General features: G+C 42.2%; 1 protein-coding gene across 1 annotated transcript in view; it reads right to left on the bottom strand.

The window, feature by feature from the left end:
- The window catches only part of LOC113460814 (tonsoku-like protein), a 47,552-nt gene extending 29,084 nt beyond the window's left edge, over positions 1-18,468 (bottom strand). The window contains exons 1-4 of the mRNA XM_074534340.1: positions 18,465-18,468; positions 16,855-17,031; positions 13,288-13,366; positions 9,274-9,568 (exon numbers count right to left, since the gene is read on the bottom strand). Of these exons, the coding sequence (XP_074390441.1) occupies positions 9,274-9,568; positions 13,288-13,366; positions 16,855-17,031; positions 18,465-18,468 (555 nt within the window). The remainder of the gene's footprint in view (positions 1-9,273; positions 9,569-13,287; positions 13,367-16,854; positions 17,032-18,464) is intronic.
- Positions 18,469-20,365: the final 1,897 nt, after the last annotated feature.

Here is a 20,365-nt window from a genome sequence, read left to right as displayed (position 1 = left end):
CCTGAGTGACCACCGGAGCTGCCCAGGGGGTTCAGGGAGAGGTCCAGAACCTGCAGGGACTGAGAGTGACCAGAGTGACCACTGAGTGACCAATGAGTGTCCACTGAGTGACCACTGACCACTGAGTGACCACTGACCAATGAGTGACCCCTGAGTGACCCTGAGTGACCCTGAGTGTCCACTGAGTGACCCCTGACCACTGAGTGACCACTGACCAATGAGTGACCCCTGAGTGACCACCGGAGCTGCCCAGGGGGTTCAGGGAGAGGTCCAGAACCTGCAGGGACTGAGAGTGACCAGAGTGACCACTGAGTGACCAATGAGTGTCCACTGAGTGACCACTGACCACTGAGTGACCACTGACCAATGAGTGACCCCTGAGTGACCCTGAGTGTCCACTGAGTGACCACTGACCACTGAGTGACCACTGACCAATGAGTGACCCCTGAGTGACCACCGGAGCTGCCCAGGGGGTTCAGGGAGAGGTCCAGAACCTGCAGGGACTGAGAGTGACCAGAGTGACCACTGAGTGACCAATGAGTGTCCACTGAGTGACCACTGACCACTGAGTGACCACTGACCAATGAGTGACCCCTGAGTGACCCTGAGTGACCCTGAGTGTCCACTGAGTGACCCCTGACCAATGAGTGACCCCTGAGTGACCACCGGAGCTGCCCAGGGGGTTCAGGGAGAGGTCCAGAACCTGCAGGGACTGAGAGTGACCAGAGTGACCACTGAGTGACCAATGAGTGTCCACTGAGTGACCACTGACCACTGAGTGACCACTGACCAATGAGTGACCCCTGAGTGACCCTGAGTGACCCTGAGTGTCCACTGAGTGACCCCTGACCACTGAGTGACCACTGACCAATGAGTGACCCCTGAGTGACCACCGGAGCTGCCCAGGGGGTTCAGGGAGAGGTCCAGAACCTGCAGGGACTGAGAGTGACCAGAGTGACCACTGAGTGACCAATGAGTGTCCACTGAGTGACCACTGACCACTGAGTGACCACTGACCAATGAGTGACCCCTGAGTGACCCTGAGTGACCCTGAGTGTCCACTGAGTGACCCCTGACCACTGAGTGACCACTGACCAATGAGTGACCCCTGAGTGACCACCGGAGCTGCCCAGGGGGTTCAGGGAGAGGTCCAGAACCTGCAGGGACTGAGAGTGACCAGAGTGACCACTGAGTGACCAATGAGTGTCCACTGAGTGACCACTGACCACTGAGTGACCACTGACCAATGAGTGACCCCTGAGGGACCCTGAGTGACCCTGAGTGTCCACTGAGTGACCACTGACCACTGAGTGACCACTGACCAATGAGTGACCCCTGAGTGACCACCGGAGCTGCCCAGGGGGTTCAGGGAGAGGTCCAGAACCTGCAGGGACTGAGAGTGACCAGAGTGACCACTGAGTGACCAATGAGTGTCCACTGAGTGACCACTGACCACTGAGTGACCACTGACCAATGAGTGACCCCTGAGTGACCCTGAGTGACCCTGAGTGTCCACTGAGTGACCCCTGACCACTGAGTGACCACTGACCAATGAGTGACCCCTGAGTGACCACCGGAGCTGCCCAGGGGGTTCAGGGAGAGGTCCAGAACCTGCAGGGACTGAGAGTGACCAGAGTGACCACTGAGTGACCAATGAGTGTCCACTGAGTGACCACTGACCACTGAGTGACCACTGACCAATGAGTGACCCCTGAGTGACCCTGAGTGACCCTGAGTGTCCACTGAGTGACCCCTGACCACTGAGTGACCACTGACCAATGAGTGACCCCTGAGTGACCACCGGAGCTGCCCAGGGGGTTCAGGGAGAGGTCCAGAACCTGCAGGGACTGAGAGTGACCAGAGTGACCACTGAGTGACCAATGAGTGTCCACTGAGTGACCACTGACCACTGAGTGACCACTGACCAATGAGTGACCCCTGAGTGACCCTGAGTGTCCACTGAGTGACCACTGACCACTGAGTGACCACTGACCAATGAGTGACCCCTGAGTGACCACCGGAGCTGCCCAGGGGGTTCAGGGAGAGGTCCAGAACCTGCAGGGACTGAGAGTGACCAGAGTGACCACTGAGTGACCAATGAGTGTCCACTGAGTGACCACTGACCACTGAGTGACCACTGACCAATGAGTGACCCCTGAGTGACCCTGAGTGACCCTGAGTGTCCACTGAGTGACCCCTGACCACTGAGTGACCACTGACCAATGAGTGACCCCTGAGTGACCACCGGAGCTGCCCAGGGGGTTCAGGGAGAGGTCCAGAACCTGCAGGGACTGAGAGTGACCAGAGTGACCACTGAGTGACCAATGAGTGTCCACTGAGTGACCACTGACCACTGAGTGACCACTGACCAATGAGTGACCCCTGAGTGACCCTGAGTGACCCTGAGTGTCCACTGAGTGACCCCTGACCACTGAGTGACCACTGACCAATGAGTGACCCCTGAGTGACCACCGGAGCTGCCCAGGGGGTTCAGGGAGAGGTCCAGAACCTGCAGGGACTGAGAGTGACCAGAGTGACCACTGAGTGACCAATGAGTGTCCACTGAGTGACCACTGACCACTGAGTGACCACTGACCAATGAGTGACCCCTGAGTGACCCTGAGTGACCCTGAGTGTCCACTGAGTGACCCCTGACCACTGAGTGACCACTGACCAATGAGTGACCCCTGAGTGACCACCGGAGCTGCCCAGGGGGTTCAGGGAGAGGTCCAGAACCTGCAGGGACTGAGAGTGACCAGAGTGACCACTGAGTGACCAATGAGTGTCCACTGAGTGACCACTGACCACTGAGTGACCACTGACCAATGAGTGACCCCTGAGGGACCCTGAGTGACCCTGAGTGTCCACTGAGTGACCACTGACCACTGAGTGACCACTGACCAATGAGTGACCCCTGAGTGACCACCGGAGCTGCCCAGGGGGTTCAGGGAGAGGTCCAGAACCTGCAGGGACTGAGAGTGACCAGAGTGACCACTGAGTGACCAATGAGTGTCCACTGAGTGACCACTGACCACTGAGTGACCACTGACCAATGAGTGACCACTGACCACTGAGTGACCACTGACCAATGAGTGACCCCTGAGTGACCACCGGAGCTGCCCAGGGGGTTCAGGGAGAGGTCCAGAACCTGCAGGGACTGAGAGTGACCAGAGTGACCACTGAGTGACCAATGAGTGTCCACTGAGTGACCACTGACCACTGAGTGACCACTGACCAATGAGTGACCCCTGAGTGACCCTGAGTGACCCTGAGTGTCCACTGAGTGACCCCTGACCACTGAGTGACCACTGACCAATGAGTGACCCCTGAGTGACCACCGGAGCTGCCCAGGGGGTTCAGGGAGAGGTCCAGAACCTGCAGGGACTGAGAGTGACCAGAGTGACCACTGAGTGACCAATGAGTGTCCACTGAGTGACCACTGACCACTGAGTGACCACTGACCAATGAGTGACCCCTGAGGGACCCTGAGTGACCCTGAGTGTCCACTGAGTGACCACTGACCACTGAGTGACCACTGACCAATGAGTGACCCCTGAGTGACCACCGGAGCTGCCCAGGGGGTTCAGGGAGAGGTCCAGAACCTGCAGGGACTGAGAGTGACCAGAGTGACCACTGAGTGACCAATGAGTGTCCACTGAGTGACCACTGACCACTGAGTGACCACTGACCAATGAGTGACCCCTGAGTGACCCTGAGTGTCCACTGAGTGACCACTGACCACTGAGTGACCACTGACCAATGAGTGACCCCTGAGTGACCACCGGAGCTGCCCAGGGGGTTCAGGGAGAGGTCCAGAACCTGCAGGGACTGAGAGTGACCAGAGTGACCACTGAGTGACCAATGAGTGTCCACTGAGTGACCACTGACCACTGAGTGACCACTGACCAATGAGTGACCCCTGAGTGACCCTGAGTGACCCTGAGTGTCCACTGAGTGACCACTGACCACTGAGTGACCACTGACCAATGAGTGACCCCTGAGTGACCACCGGAGCTGCCCAGGGGGTTCAGGGAGAGGTCCAGAACCTGCAGGGACTGAGAGTGACCAGAGTGACCACTGAGTGACCAATGAGTGTCCACTGAGTGACCACTGACCACTGAGTGACCACTGACCAATGAGTGACCCCTGAGTGACCACCGGAGCTGCCCAGGGGGTTCAGGGAGAGGTCCAGAACCTGCAGGGACTGAGAGTGACCAGAGTGACCACTGAGTGACCAATGAGTGTCCACTGAGTGACCACTGACCACTGAGTGACCACTGACCAATGAGTGACCACTGACCAATGAGTGACCCCTGAGTGACCACCGGAGCTGCCCAGGGGGTTCAGGGAGAGGTCCAGAACCTGCAGGGACTGAGAGTGACCAGAGTGACCACTGACCAGTGAGTGACCCTGAGTGACCCCTGAGTGACCCTGAGTGACCCCTGAGTGACCTTGAGTGACCCTGAGTGACGAATGAGTGACCCCTGAGTGACCTTGAGTGACCCCTGAGTGACCTGAGTGACCCTGAGTTACCCCTGACCAATGAGTGACCGCTGAGTGACCAATGAGTGACTCTGAGTGACCAATGAGTGACCACTGACCAGTGAGTGACCACTGAGTGATCTTGAGTGGCCACTGACCATGAGTGACCCCTGAGTGACCCCTGAGTGACCAATGAGTGACCCAGAGTGATCTCTGAGTGACCCCTGAGTGACCAATGAGTGACCACTGACACTGAGTGACCAGTGAGTGACCAGTGAGTGACCAGTGAGTGACCCTGAGTGACCAATGAGTGACCAATGAGTGACCACTGAGTGACCACTGAGTGACCAATGAGTGACCCTGAGTGACCCTGAGTGACCATGAGTGACCACTGAGTGACCACCGGAGCTGCCCAGGGGGTTCAGGGACAGATCCAGCACCTGCAGGGACTGAGAGTGACCAGAGTGACCATGAGTGACCAATGAGTGACCACTGAGTGACCATGAGTGACTGTGAGTGACCAGAGAGTGATCACTGACCAGTGAGTGACCACTGACCACTGAGTGACCAATGAGTGACCACTGACCAGTGAGTGACCAATGAGTGACCACTGAGTGACCACTGACCAATGAGTGACCCCTGAGTGACCACCGGAGCTGCCCAGGGGGTTCAGGGACAGATCCAGGACCTGCAGGGACTGAGAGTGACCAGAGTGACCAATGAGTGACCAATGAGTGACCAATGACCACTGAGTGACCACTGACCACTGAGTAACCACTGAGTGACCATGAGTGACTGTGAGTGACCAGAGAGTGATCACTGACCAGTGAGTGACCACTGACCACTGAGTGACCAATGAGTGACCACTGACCAGTGAGTGACCAATGAGTGACCACTGAGTGACCACTGACCAATGAGTGACCCCTGAGTGACCACCGGAGCTGCCCAGGGGGTTCAGGGACAGATCCAGGACCTGCAGGGACTGAGAGTGACCAGAGTGACCAGTGAGTGACCAATGAGTGACCACTGAGTGACCACTGACCATGAGTGACCACCGGAGCTGCCCAGGGGGTTCAGGGAGAGATCCAGCACCTGCAGGGACTGAGAGTGACCAGAGTGACCATGAGTGACCAATGAGTGACCACTGACCCTGAGTGACCACTGAGTGACCACTGAGTGACCAGTGAGTGACCACTGAGTGCCCCCTGAGTGACCACTGACCAACCACTGAGTGACCCTGAGTGACCCCTGACCAGTGAGTGACCCTGAGTGACCCCTGACCAATGAGTGACCCTGAGTGACCCTGGGTGACCCCTGAGTGACCCTGGGTGACCAATGAGTGACCACTGACCAATGAGTGACCAATGAGTGACCACTGACCCTGAGTGACCCCTGACCCCGAGTGACCACTGAGTGACCCTGAGTGACCAATGAGTGACCATGAGTGACCACTGAGTGACCCTGAGTGACCAATGAGTGACCATGAGTGACCCCTGAATGACCTTGAGTGGCCCTGAGTGACCCTTGAGTGACCCCTGAGTGACCCCTGAGTGACCACTAATCAGTGAGTGACCCCTGAGTGACCCTGAGTGACCAATGAGTGACCCTGAGTGACCACTGACCCTGAGTGACCCCTGAGTGACCTTGAGTGACCCCTGAGCGACCCTGAGTGACCTTGAGTGACCTTTGGATCTTCTTTGGGAGTTTTGGGGAATTTTCCTGGGATTTTTCTGGGATTTCTGTGGGGTTTAAGTTGAGATTTTTGTGCCAATTTTTGGTGATTTTTCCACGATTTTTCCGGAATTTTTAAAGATTTTCTGGGGTTTTTGTGCCACTTTTTGCTGATTTTTTTTCTGGAATTTAATGAGACTTTTTAGGGGACTTTAATGGGATTTTTTGTGACATTTGTTGAGAATTTTTTCAGATTTTTTTTAAGATTTTTGGCGTTTCTTAAGGAATTTTTCTGGGATTTTTAATGACATTTTCTGCCTTTCTGTGGGATTTTTTTAGTAATTTCCTAGGATGTTTTGGACAATTTTTTTTCTTAATTTTACGTGAAATTTTGGCCACTTTTTTGTAATTTCTTGGCTGTTTGTTAAGGGATTTTTTGGGAATTTTTTGGGAATTTTTAAAGGGATTTTTTGCATTTCTTTGGGAATTTTTTTCCAGGATTTTTGCCATTTTTGAGGGATTTTTTGTGTGTTTTTTTTTTTAATTTTGAGGAGTTTTCATGGATGTTTTAGGAACTGTTTGGGGGTTTTATGGGGATCTTTTCCTCAACGTTTTTAGGAACTTTTTGGCATTTTTTGAAGATATTCTCCTCAATTTTTTGTGGGATTTTTGCCATTTTTTAATCATTTCTTCATTGAGTTTTTATAGGATTTTATTGTTAACTTCTAGGTGGTTTTTTTTAAAATTTTCCTGACATTTTTAATGGGATTTTTCCAGGATTTTTTACATTTCTTTGGAGTTTTTCCCTGAGATTTTTGCCATTTTTAGGGGAATTTTTTTTTAATTTTTGGGGCTTATAATGGGATTTTTTAGCACCATTTTTGCGGATTTTTTGTGGGATATTTTCCTCAATTTTTTGTGGGATTTTTGCCATTTTTAAATCATTTCTTCATTGAGTTTTTATAGGATTTTATTGTTAATTTCTAGGGTATTTTTTTTTTAAATTTTCCTGACATTTTTAATAGGATTTTTCCAGGATTTTTTACATTTCTTTGGAGTTTCTATCCCACATTTTTTTGCCATTTTTAGGGGATTTTTTTTTTTAATTTTTGGGGCTTATAATGGGATTTTTTAGCTCAATTTTTGCGGACTTTTCGTGGGATATTTTCCTCAATTTTGGGGGGGATTTTTGCCATTTTTTAATCATTTCTTCATTGAGTTTTTATAGATTTTATTGTTAATTTCTACAGGTTTTATAGGATTTTATTGTTATCTTCTAGGTGTTTTTTTTTTAAATTTTCCTGACATTTTTAATGGGATTTTTCCAGGATTTTTTACATTTCTTTGGAGTTTTTCTAGAAGATTTTTGCCATTTTTAGGGGAATTCTTTTTTAATTTTTGGGGCTTAAAATGAGATTTTTTAGCTCAATTTTTGGGGATTTTTTTGAGGGATATTTTTCTCAATTTTGGGGGGGATTTTTGCCATTTTTTAATCATTTCTTCATTGAGTTTTTATAGATTTTATTGTTAATTTCTACAGGTTTTATAGGATTTTATTGTTATCTTCTAGGTGTTTTTTTTTAAATTTTCCTGACATTTTTAATGGGATTTTTCCAGGATTTTTTACATTTCTTTGGAGTTTTTCTAGAAGATTTTTGCCATTTTTAGGGGAATTCTTTTTTAATTTTTGGGGCTTAAAATGAGATTTTTTAGCTCAATTTTTGGGGATTTTTTTGAGGGATATTTTTCTCAATTTTGGGGGAGATTTTTGCCATTTTTTAATCATTTCTTCATTGAATTTTTATAGGATTTTATTGTTAATTTCTAGAGTTTTTATAGGATTTTATTGTTAATTTCCAGGTTTTTTTAAAATTTTCCTGACATTTTTAATGGGATTTTTCCAGGATTTTTTACATTTCTTTGGAATTTTTCCCTGAAATTTTTGCCATTTTTAGGGGAACTTTTTTTTTAATTTTTGGGGCTTATAATGGAATTGTTTTTCTCAATTTTTTGTGGGATTTTTGCCATTTTTTAATCATTTCTTCACTGAGTTTTTATAGGATTTTATTGTTCTTTTCTAGGGTTTTTTTTTTTAATTTTCCTGACATTTTTAATGGGATTTTTCTACGATTTTTTACATTTCTTTGGAGTTTTTCTACAAGATGTTTTGCCATTTTTAGGGGAATTTTGGGGGAATTTTTTTAAAATTTTTGGGGCTTATAATGAGATTTTTTAGCTCCATTTTTGCCGACTTTTTGTGGGATATTTTTCTCAATTTTGGGGGGATTTTTGCCATTTTTTAATCATTTCTTCATTGAGTTTTTATAGATTTTATTATTAATTTTTGGGGTTTTTACAGGACTCTATTGTTAACTTCCAGGTGGTTTTTTTTAAAATTTTCCTGACATTTTTAATGGAATTTTTACAGGATTATTTACATTTCTTTGCAGTTTTTATACCAAGATTTTTGCCATTTTTAGGGGAATTTTTGGTGGATTTTTTTTTTTAATTTTTGGGGCTTATAATGGGATTTTTTAGCTCAATTTTTGCGGGATATTTTTCTCAATTTTGGGGGGGATTTTTGCCATTTTTGAGCCCATTTTTGGGTTGATTTCAGTGGAATTTTGAGGCACTCACCTGCAGAGCGGTGCCAGGCTGGCAGAGGCTGCGGGTGCCCTGTGCCCGATGCCCACCCCGGGCAGTGCCAGCCGTGCCAGGCCGGGCAGGTGCCCAGGGCTTTTGGGGATTTTACAGGAATTTTTAGGGCTTTTTTTCTCAATTTTTTGTGGGATTTTTGCCATTTTTGTATGACTTTTCCATTGTTTTTTATAGGATTTTATTGTTCATTTCTAGGGGGGTTTTTTTAATTTTTTTAAGATTTTTAATGTCATTATTCCAGGATTTTTTACATTTCTTTGGAGTTTTTCCCTGAGATTTTTGCCATTTTTAGGGGAATTTTGGGGAAATTTTTTTTTTTTTACTTTTTGGGGCTAATAATGGGATTTTTTAGCTCAATTTTTGCGGGCTTTTTGTGGGATTTTTTCTTCAATTTTGGGGGGGATTTTTGCCATTTTTGAGCCCATTTTTGGGGGGATTTTCATGGAATTTTGAGGCACTCACCTGCAGAGCGGTGCCAGGCTGGCAGAGGCTGCGGATTCCCTCGGGGCCGATGCCCACCCCGGGCAGTGCCAGCCGTGCCAGGCCGGGCAGGTGCCCAGGGTTTGTCCCAGCTCCGCCAGCGCCCCCGGGGCCGGGCCAGGCCGGGGCAGCCGCAGCTCCCGCAGCCCCTCCTGCAGGCGCAGCGCCCGCAGCAGCGCCACCCAGTGGCCGGGAGGGAGAACGACACCGGGCGGGACCTCCAGCGCCGAGCTCCGGGACTGCAGCGCCAGCAGCTGCTGCAGCGGCGGGTGCGGGGCTGGGAGGGAAAATGGGGATTATTTGGGGAAAAATGGGAATTTTAGAGGAACTTTGGGGGTTTTATGAGGAAATTTGGGATTTGAGGGGAGAAATTTGGGGTTTTCTGGGCGAAATTTGGGATTTTTGGAAGAAAAAAGTGGACATTTTGAAGAGAAATTTAGGAAATTTGCAAGTTTTGAGGGAAGATTTGGGAGTTTTGGGGGAAAATTTGGGGATTTTAAGAAGGAACTTTGGGGTTTTCAGGGAGAAATTTGGAACTTTTTGAGGAAAAAAGTGGACATTTTGAAAACAAATTTAGGAAACTAGCAAGTTTTGGGGAAAATTTGGGGAATTTTGGGGGAAAATTTGGGGGTTTTATGAGGAAATTTGGGACTTGTGGAAGAAAAAAGTGGACATTTTGAAGAGAAATTTAGGAAATTTGCAAGTTTTGAGGGAAGATTTTGGAGTTTTGGGGGAAAATTTGGGGATTTTATGAGGAAATTTGGGGTTTTCAGGGAGAAATTTGGAACTTTTTGAGGAAAAAAGTGGACATTTTGAAAACAAATTTAGGAAACTAGCAAGTTTTGGGGAAAATTTGGGGGTTTTATGAGGAAATTTGGGACTTGTGGAAGAAAAAAGTGGACATTTTGAAGAGAAATTTAGGAAATTTGCAAGTTTTGAGGGAAGATTTTGGAGTTTTGGGGGAAAATTTGGGGATTTTATGAGGAAATTTGGGATTCTTGGGGGAAATTTGGGGTTTTCAGGGGAAAAAATTTGGACTTTGAGAGGAAAAAAGTGGGAATTTTGGGAGAAAATGTGGGGATTTTGGCCAGAAAGTTTGGATTTTAGGAGTGAATTTGGGATTTTTGAGGGGTAAATTCAGTGTGGGTTGAGCTCAGCAGCGCCCCCAGTGGCCGCGGGGCAGAACAACACCGGAGATGCTGCAGGGGGGGGCGGGGCTGGGGAGGGGAAAAATGGGGAGATTTAGGGAATTTTTGAGGGGAAAATTTGGGATTTTGGTGAGGGTTTGGGGGGAAAACTGTGAGGTTTTTGGGGGGAAAAAATCTGGGATTTTTTGACACTTCTGGGAGAAAATTTGGAGAATTTATAAGGAAATTCGGGTGGAATCTTGAGAGAAAATCCGGGGGAAAGCTGAGATTTTCAGAGGAAAACTTGGGAATTTTGGGAGGAAAACTTGGGAATTTTGGGAGGAAATTTTTGATGCTTTGGAAGGAATTTTGGGATGTTTTGGGAGGAAATGTGGGAAATTTGGGAGTGATTTGAGATAGTGAGGGGTCACTGTGGGGATTGAGCTCAGCAGCGCCCCCAGTGGCCGGAGATGCTGCAGGGGGGATGCGGGGCTGGGGAGGGGAAAAATGGGAATTATTTTGGGAAAAATGGGAATTTTGGAGGAAAATTTAGGGATTTTATGAGAAAATTTGGGATTCTTGGGGAGAAATTTGGGAGTATTTGAGGAAAAAAGTGGACATTTTGAAGACAAATTTAGGAAACTAGCAAGTTTTGGGGGAAGATTTGGGAATTTTGGGGGAAAATTTGGGGATTTTATAAGGAAATTTGGGATTCTTGGGGAGAAATTTGGGGGAAAATTTGGGGTTTTCAGGAAGAAATCTGGGATGAAAATTGGGGGTGCGGCGCTGGGGAGGGAAATTTGGGGGAAAATGGGAATTATTTTAGGAAAAAATGACAATTTTGGAGGAAAATTTGGGGATTTTATGAGGAAATTTGGGATTGGGGGGGAGAAATTTGGGATTTTCGTGGGAAATTTAAGACCTTTAAGAAGAAAAAGCAAAAAGTTTGGGGAGAAATTTGGGTTTTTTGATGAAACTTGGGACTTTTTTTCAGAAAATTTGGGGATTCTTTGCGAAAATTTGGGGATTCTGAGAGGGAGAAATTTAAGGGGAATTTTGAAAGAAAATTCGGGCATTTTGGGGAAAAACATTGGAATTTTGTGGGGAAATTTGGGGTGTTTTTGGGAATTTAGGGATTTTGCAGGGAAATTTCAGGATGCTGGCCAGAAATTTGGGATTTTTGGGGTAAATTTGGGATTTTTAAAAAATTTTTTTGAGATTTTTAAAAATATTTTTGGGGAAAAAACTGGGGAATTTGGGGAATATTTGGGATTTTGGGGGGTAAAATTAAAAAAATTTTGGTGACTTTTGGGGGGAAAAATTAGTATTTTTTGGAAGATTTTAGGGGAAAATTTGCAAGTTATTTTGCAAAATTTGGGGGGAAATTGGGATTTTTGGGGAAAAATCTGGGAATTTTTGGAGGAATTTGAGACTTTTGGGGGATATTAAGGAAAATTTGGGGGGAAATTTGGGCATTTTAGGCAACAACGTGGGGATTTGGGGGAAATCTTGTAATTTTTTGGATAAAATTTTGGGATTTTGAGGGAAATTGGGGATTTTTGGAGGGAAAAAAAAGGAATTTTTTTGGGAGGAAATTTGGGGGAAAGTTGGGATTTTTAGGGGGAATTTGAAGCCATTTTGGGGAGAACTATGGGGTGAAATTTGGGAATTTTGGGCTATTTTTACAGGGAAATTTGGGCAGAGGAAATTTGGGATTTTTGGAGAAAAAATTTGGGATTTTGGGGAGGAATTTGAGGATTTTGAGGGAAATTTTGGGGGGTTTTGGGGGCGGATTTTGGAGTGGATTTTTGGGGAGATTTGGGTGATTTTGGAAGGGATTTTGGGGAATTTTTGGGGAAATTTTGGTGGAATTTTGGGTGGATTTTGAGAATATTTGGGGGGATTTTGGGGAATTTTAGGGGAATTCTGGGGAGGATTTTGGGGAATTTTTGGGAGGATTTGAGGGAGATTTGGGGAGAAATTGGGGGAATTCAGGGACAATTTTAGGGAGACTTTGGGGGAGATTTAGAGATTTTTTTAGGGGAATTCTGGGGATATTTTTGGGATATTTTGGGGAGGATTTTGGGGAAATTTAGGGAGAAATTGAGGGAATTAAGGGACAATTTTAGGGAGAATTTTGGGGAGGATTTTGGGGAATTTTTTTGGAAATTTTGGGAAAATTTGGAGAAAACTTGGGGAGAAATTGGGGGAATTCAGGGACAATTTTAGGGAGACTTTGGGGGAGATTTAGAGATATTTTTAGGGGAATTATGGGGATATTTTTGGGTCATTTTGGGGAGGATTTTGGTGAATTTTTGGGGAAATTTTGGGAGAATTTGGAAAAGATTTGGAGAGAAATTGAGGGAATTCAGGGACAATTTTAGGGAGATTTTGGGGGGAATTTGGGGGAGATTTAGAGGTGTTTTTAGGAGAATTCTGGAGATATTTTTGGGATATTTTGGGGAGAATTTTGGGGAATTTTTTTTTGAATTTTTGCAAGAATTTCGGGGAGAATTTGGGGAGAAATTGAGGGAATTAAGGGACAATTTTAGGGGGAATTTGGGGGAGATTTAGAGATATTTTTAGGGGAGTTCTGGGGATATTTTTGGGATATTTTGGGGAGGATTTTGGGGAATTTTAGGGGAATTTTGGTGGAATTTTGGGTGGATTTTGAGGATATTTGGGGGGATTTTTTGGGGGATTTTGGGGGGGATTCACGGGAATTTTTGGGTGGATTTTGAGGAGGATTTTGGGGAATTTTAGGGGAATTTTGGTGGAATTTCGGGGGAATTTTGAGGATATTTGGGGGGATTTTTGGGGGGATTTTGGGGAGGATTTTGGGGAAATTTAGGGTAATTTTGGGGCTCACTCAGGCCCAGGCTGGCGCAGATTCTCTGGTAGCGCTCCGGGAGCGGCGGCAAATCCCAGCCCTGGATCTCTGCCTGCACCTGCAAATATCCCAAAATAATCCCAAAAAATCAGCCAAAATACTCCCAAAAAATCAGCAAAAAATATACCCAAAAATTAAAATAAATATCCCCCGAATCAACCGAAATATTCCTAAAAAATGAGAAAAATATTCCCTAAAAACGAGTCAAATCATCCCAAAAAAGCAACCAAAATATTCTCCAAAAAGCAGCCAAAATGTTTCTTAAAAATGAGAAAAAAATCCCCAAAAAGCAACAAAATATTCCCTAAAGTACCAGTAAAATATTTCCAAAAACCAACCAAAATATTCCTAAGAAAGAAGAAAAATATTCCCTAAAAATCAGCCAAATCATCCCAAAAAAGCAACCAAAGTGTTCCTTAAAAATGAGAAAAAAAAAATCCCCAAAATATTTTTTTTTGGAGTAAAAATACTCCGAAATATCAGAGAAATACTCCCCAAACTACAGCCCAAATATTCCTAAAAAATGAGAAAAATATTCCCGAAAATCAGCCCAAATATTCACCAATATAGGCTTTATATTCCCCAAAAATCACATAAAATATTCCTAAAAAAACCCAAAACACTCCCAGAAATAATCCAAAATATTGCCAAAAATCAGCCCAAATATTCACAATATAGGCTTTATATTCCCCAAAAAATCACCTAAAATATTCCTAAAAAAACCCAAAACATTCCCAGCAATAATCCAAAATATTCCCAAAGAACGAGGAAAATATTCCCAGAAAAAAAGAAAAAAAAAGCAACAAACCAAACAAACAAACAAACAAACAAACCGACCAAAAAAACTCCAAAAAATCCTGGAGAGAAACAAAAAAATTCCCTAAAAAATTCCCCCAAAATTCCCAAATTTTCCCCCCAAAAATATCCCCCAAAATTCCCTAAAAATCCCCCAAAATTTCCAAAAAGTGCTCCAAAAATTTCCCAAAAAATTCCCCAATTTCCCCCCCAAAAAATCCCCCAAAATTTCCTAAAAGTGCCCCAAATTACCCCAAAAATCTCGAAAAATTTCTAAAAAAATTCCCCAAAATTTCCCAACAAATCCCCCAAAATTACCCCAAAAATTCCCAAAATCATTCCCCAAAAATCCCCCCAAAATTCCCAAACTTTCCCCCAAATTTCCCCCCCCAAAATTTCCCAAAAAAACCCCAAAATTCCAAAATTTCCCCCAAATTCCCAAATTTTCCACAACAATTCCCCAAAATTCCCAAACATTTTCCAAAAAATCCGCAAAATTCCAAAATTTTCCCCCAAGTTTTCCCCCAAATTTCCAAAAATTCCCCCCAAATATTCTCCCCAAAATTCCCAAAGATCCCCCAAAAACATCTCCAAAGTTCCAAAATTTTCCCCCAAAAAATCCGCCAAGTTTCCCCCAAAAAATCCCGAAAATTATCCCCCAAAATCCATTAAAATTCCCCCAAAAATCCCCAAAATTTCCAAAAACATTCCCCAAAAATATCCCCACAATTCCCAAGTTTTCCACAGAGAATCCCCAAAATTACCCCAAAAATCCCCCAAAATATCCCCCAAAATTTCCAAAAAGTGCCCCAAAATTACTCCAAAAATCCCCAAATATTTCCCCCAATTCTCCAAAAATTCCCCCAAAATTCCCCCAAAAAACCCCAAAAATATTCCCTAAAAATCCCCCAAAATTTTCAAAAAATGCCCCAAAATTACCCCAAAAATCCCAAAAAAATTCCCCAAAATTCCCAAATTTTCCACCCAAAATTCCCCAAAATTATCCCCCAAAATCCCAAAAAATTCCCCAAAAATTCCCAAACTTTTCAGAAAAAATCCCCAAAAATCCCCAAAGTTTCCACAAAAAATCCCCAAAATTATCCCAAAAATTTCCCAAAAAATTTCCCAAAATTCCCAAACTTTCCCCCAAAAGTATCCCCAAAATTTCCCAAAAATTCCCCCAAAATTTCCAAAAAGTGCCCCAAAATTACCTCAAAAATTCCCAAAAAATTCCCCAAAATTTCCCCTAAAATCTCCCAAAATTTCCCAAAAAAATCCCCCCAAATTTCCAAAAAGTGGCCCAAAATTTTCCCAAAAAATTCCTCAACATTTCCAAAAAGTGCCCCAAAATTACCTCAAAAATTCCCAAAAAATTCCCCAAAATTTCTCAAAAACTCCCAAACTTTCCCCCAAAAATATCCCCCCAAAATTACCCAAAAATCCCCCCAAAAATTTCCCAAAAGTTTCCCAAAAACTCCAATATTTCCAAAAAGCTCCCCAAAATTTCCAAAATTTCCCCCCAATTTTCCCCAAAATTATCCCCCAAAATTATCCCCCCAAAAATCCCAAATTTTCTACAAAATATCTCCAAAATTACCCCAAAAATCCCCCAAAATTTCCCCCAAATGTATCCCCCAAAATCCCAAAAAATTCCCCAAAAATTCCCAAATTTTTCAGAAAAAATCGCCAAAAATCCCCCAAAAATCCCCAAGTTTCCACAAAAAATCCCCAAAATTACCCCAAAAATTTTCCAAAAAATTTCCCAAAATTCCCAAACTTTCCCCCAAAAGTATCCCCAAAATTTCCCAAAAATTCCCCCAAAATTTCCAAAAAATTCCCCAAAATTTCCCCTAAAATCCCCCAAAATTTCCCAAAAATTTCCCAAAAAAATCCCCCCAAATTCCCAAAAAGTGCCCCAAAATTTTCCAAAAAATTCCTCAAAATTTCAAAAAAGTGCCACAAAATTACCTCAAAAATTCCCCAAAAATTCCCAAATTTTCCCCAAGAATATCCAAAAATACTTCCCAAAAATCCCCCCAAAATTCCCAAACTTTCTACAAAGAGCCTCCAAAATTACCCCAAAAATCCCCAAAAATTTTCCAAAATTTCCCCCCAAAATTATCCCTCAAAATCCCAAAAAATTCCCAAATTTTCAAAAAAAATCCCCAAAATTCCCTCAAAAATGCCCCCAAAATTCCTGAACTTTCCACAAAAAATCCCCAAAATTACTCCCAAAAATCCCAGAAATTATCCAAAAAATTTCCCAAAATTTCCCCTAAAATTCCCCTAAAATTTCCAAAAAGTACCCCAAAATTACTGCAAAAAATTCCCCAAAATTCCCATATTCTCCCCCCAAAAAACCCCAAAAATATTCCCTAAAAATCCCCCAAAATTTTCAAAAAATACCCAAAATTACCCCAAAAATCCCCCAAAAATTCCCAAAAAATTCCCCAAAGTTCCCAAATTTCCCCAACTTTCCTAAAATCCCCAAAAATATCCCCCAAAATTTCCCCAAAAATTTCCAAAAACATTCCCCAAAAATCCCCCCAAAAATCCCAAACTTTCCACAGAAAATCTCCAAAATTCCCCTAAAAATCCCCCAAAATTTTCCAAAATTTCCCCCCAAATTTTCCCCCAAAATTCTCCAAAATTATCCCCCAAACTCCCAAATTCTTCAGAAAAAATCCCAAAAAATCCCCCCAAAATCCCCAACTTTCCACAAAAAATCCCCAAAGTCACCCCAAAAATTACCCCAAAAATTGCCCAAAATTCCCAAATTTTCGCCCAAATTCCGGAATTTTCTGTCGGCACCGTGTCTCCGTTGCTGTGCTGGGGCTGGAGCAGCGCCCCCGCTCAGGGAAGGTTCCGGAACTGCGGGCAAAGCGCTCGCAGGCCCGAGCGCGCAGCCACGCCATGCTGTGGGAGGGACTGAAATAAAGGGAATTTTGGGGCAATTTTGGGGAATTTTATGGCATTTCTTGGGACTTTTTTCTGAATTTTTTGTGGGTTTTTGGAGGATTTTTATAGGAAATTTTATGGGATTTATAGGGAATTTTGGCGGATTTTTTTAAGAATTTTTGGCGATTGTTGACAGAGTTTTTTAGGATTTTTATCTGGGTTTTTTGGGTTTTTTTGAGAAATTTTGGGATTTTGTTTGTGAAATTTTGGGCATTTTATGGGAGTTTCTGAGATTTTTTTGTGAATTTTGTAAAGATTTTTCTAGATATTTTTCCGGTTTTTTTCGTGATTTTTTCCAGATTTTTTACTGATTTTTTTTTTTTGTAATTTTGGAGGATTTTTTAATGGATATTTAGGCAATTTTAGGAGATTTTTTTCAGATTTTTTGTGCCAGTGTTTTGTATTTTCTAGGAAATTTTTGTGGATTTTTTACATCTATCTTGAAATTTTTTTAGGAAATCTTATGGGATTTATAGGTCATTTTAGGCGATTTTTTTTGAGAATTTTTGGCGATCTTTTAGAGAATTTTTTAGGATTTTTATCTGGCTTTTTGGGGATTTTTGGGGGATTTTTTAAGAAATTTTATGGGATTTTTAGGTAATTTTTGGCGATTTTTTTTTCAGAATTTTCAGGGATTTTTTTCAGAATTTTTGGCGATTTTTTACAGAATTTTTTAGGATTTTTATCTGGTTTTTTGGGATTTTTTAGAAAAATTTTGGGATTTTATTTGTGAAATTTTGGGGCAGTTTGGGGCCAGCAGAGCCCCCACTCAGGGAAGGTTCCGGAATTCCGGGAAAAGCGCTCGGAGGAAAAGTGTGAGCAAGGCTGGAAAATAAATGGAATTTTCGGTGAATTTTGGGGCATTTTATGGCATTTTTTGGGATTTTTTGTTCTGAATTTTTAAAGCATTTTTTGGGGGATTTTTTAAGGAAATGTTATGGGATTTACAGGGAGTTTCTGGGGCTTTTTTAGGAAATTATTTTCTGATTTTTTGCTGGATTTTTCGTGAATTTTAGGGGAACTACTAGGAATTTTAGGAAGAATTTTTGAAATTTTTTTGTGGCTTCTGGGACTTTTTAAGGAAATTATTTTCTGATTTTCGGGTGGATTTTTGGTTATTTTGGGGGAATTTTTGTAAATATTTTGCAGCTTTTGGGGCTTTTTTAGGAAATTATTTTCTGATTTTTTGCTGGATTTTTGGTGAATTCTATGGGAATTTTTGGGAACTTTTTAGAATTTTTAGGGGAATTTTCAGGGATTTTGGGGGGAAGTTTTAAGAGTTTTTTGTGGTTTTTTTAGAGTTTTTTTCTCCTTTAAAGGATTTTTTTTAGAATTTCGGGAAGATTTTTGGGGAATTTTTTGGAGATTTTTCATGGAATTTTTGGGGTAAAATTTGGGAATGCTCATCCTGGATTCTAGAAGAAATTCCCCAAAAGTTCCAGAATTTTTCAGATTTTTGGGAATTTTATGTAAATTGTTCAGGATTTTTACTGAGTTTTTAGGGAATTTTTAAGAGATTTTTTTAGGAATTTTTGAAAACTTTTTAATGGATTTTGGGGCTTTTTTAGGAAATTATTATCTGATTTTTTGGGGAATTTTAGGGAAATTTGTAGGGATTTTAAGGGGAATTTTTGAGAATTTTTTTGTGGATTTTGGGGCTTTTTTAGGAAATTATTTTCTGATTTTTTGCTGAAATTTTTGTGAATTTTAGGGAAATTTTTTAGGATTTTTTTGGGAATTTTTTGAGACTTTTTAATGGATTTTGGGGCTTTTTTAGGAAATGATTTTCTGATTTTTTGCTGGATTTTTTGTAAATTTTAGGGGAATTTTTGGGGATTTTGGGGAAAATTTTTAAGAATTTTTTTTGTGGGATTTTTTTGAGAATTTTTTTCTTCTTTAAACGATATTTTTTTTTAATTTTGGGGAATTTTTTGGAGTTTTTTCCGGGAATTTTTGGGGTAAAATTTGGGAATTCTCACCTTGGCACCACCAGGATGAGGAAAAGCTCGTCCTGGATTTGGATCCGGATCCTCAGGGTCAAAATTTGATTCCCGGAAGGTTCCGAAACTTCCGAAGAATTCCCAGAAAATTCTGAATTTTCCGCAGAATTCCCAGAAATTTCCGCAGAATTCCCAGAAAATTCTGGAATTTCAGCAGAATTCGATCCAACCCCAGAAAATTCTGGAATTTCAGCAGAATTCGATCCAACTTTGGGCCCAGAATTCCCCAAATCCTCCAAATTTCGGGAATTTTTGCCTTTGGGAATTTTGGGTTCCCGAATTTCTCGAAATTCCCGAAAATTCCTTCGAGGTTTTTTCCGGGATGGTCCCAAATCATCCTCGAGCCAATCCTCCTGCTCCAGGAATTCCTCCTCAGGAATCAGGGCTGGTTTGGCATTTTGGGGCAAAAAATTGGAATTTTCGGGTGAAAAATTGGAATTTTGGGGCAAAAAATTGGAATTTTTAGGCAAAAAATTTGAATTTTCGGGGAAAAAATTGGAATTTTTGGGTGAAATATTTGAATTTTCTGCTGGAATTTTGGGATTTTCTGTGCTGGGTTTTTCCAAATTTTGGGTTTTTTGGGCGTTTTTGGTGTCTGGGATTCGTTGGCGTTTCCGGCTGGGGCTGGAATTGGGAATTTGGGGTTGCTCAGGATCCTCTGGAGGGGCTGGAAAAGGAAAAAAATTTGGATTAGAAGGGGAAAATTGGGGGGATTTGAGGGAATTTGGGGTTGGGGGAAATTCCCAAAAAAATGGGAAAAAAATTGGGAAAAATTGGGGAAAAAAAGTCAAAAAAGGCTGAAAAATCTGAAAAAAAAGCTGAAATTTTTTAAAATGATTTAAAAAATACAAAGAAAAAATTTTAAAAAAAAATCTTTTTACAATGAGGAAGAAATTAGAGAATGCAATGAAAAATTTAAAAATAATTTTTAAAATGATTGCAAATTAATACGAAAATAAAATGTTGAAAATCAAAAAATGAAAAATCAGGAAAAAAATCCTTTAAGATGGAAAAAATCCTTCTAAAATGCTGAGAAATCCTAAAATAATTCCCCCCAACAAACCTCAAAAAAAGACAAAAAAAAAATCAGAAAAAATTTAAAAGTACTAAAAAAAAATCCAAAAAATCGCAAAAAACTTGCAACAAGCCTCAAAAATTTGTTTTTAAAAATAAAAATAATTCTAAATATGTTTTAAAAGAGAAAAAACATCTTTGAAAAATCTTTTTAAAATCCTCAAAAAAAAAAAACTAAATAAAAAAACCTGAAGAATAATTTAAAAAACTAAAAAATCCCTCAAAAATTT

This window comes from Zonotrichia albicollis, unplaced genomic scaffold (genome assembly GCF_047830755.1).
Source record: "Zonotrichia albicollis isolate bZonAlb1 unplaced genomic scaffold, bZonAlb1.hap1 Scaffold_83, whole genome shotgun sequence".
In the NCBI taxonomy this organism is placed as follows: domain Eukaryota; kingdom Metazoa; phylum Chordata; class Aves; order Passeriformes; family Passerellidae; genus Zonotrichia; species Zonotrichia albicollis.
This window is presented reverse-complemented; position numbering and strand designations above follow the sequence as displayed.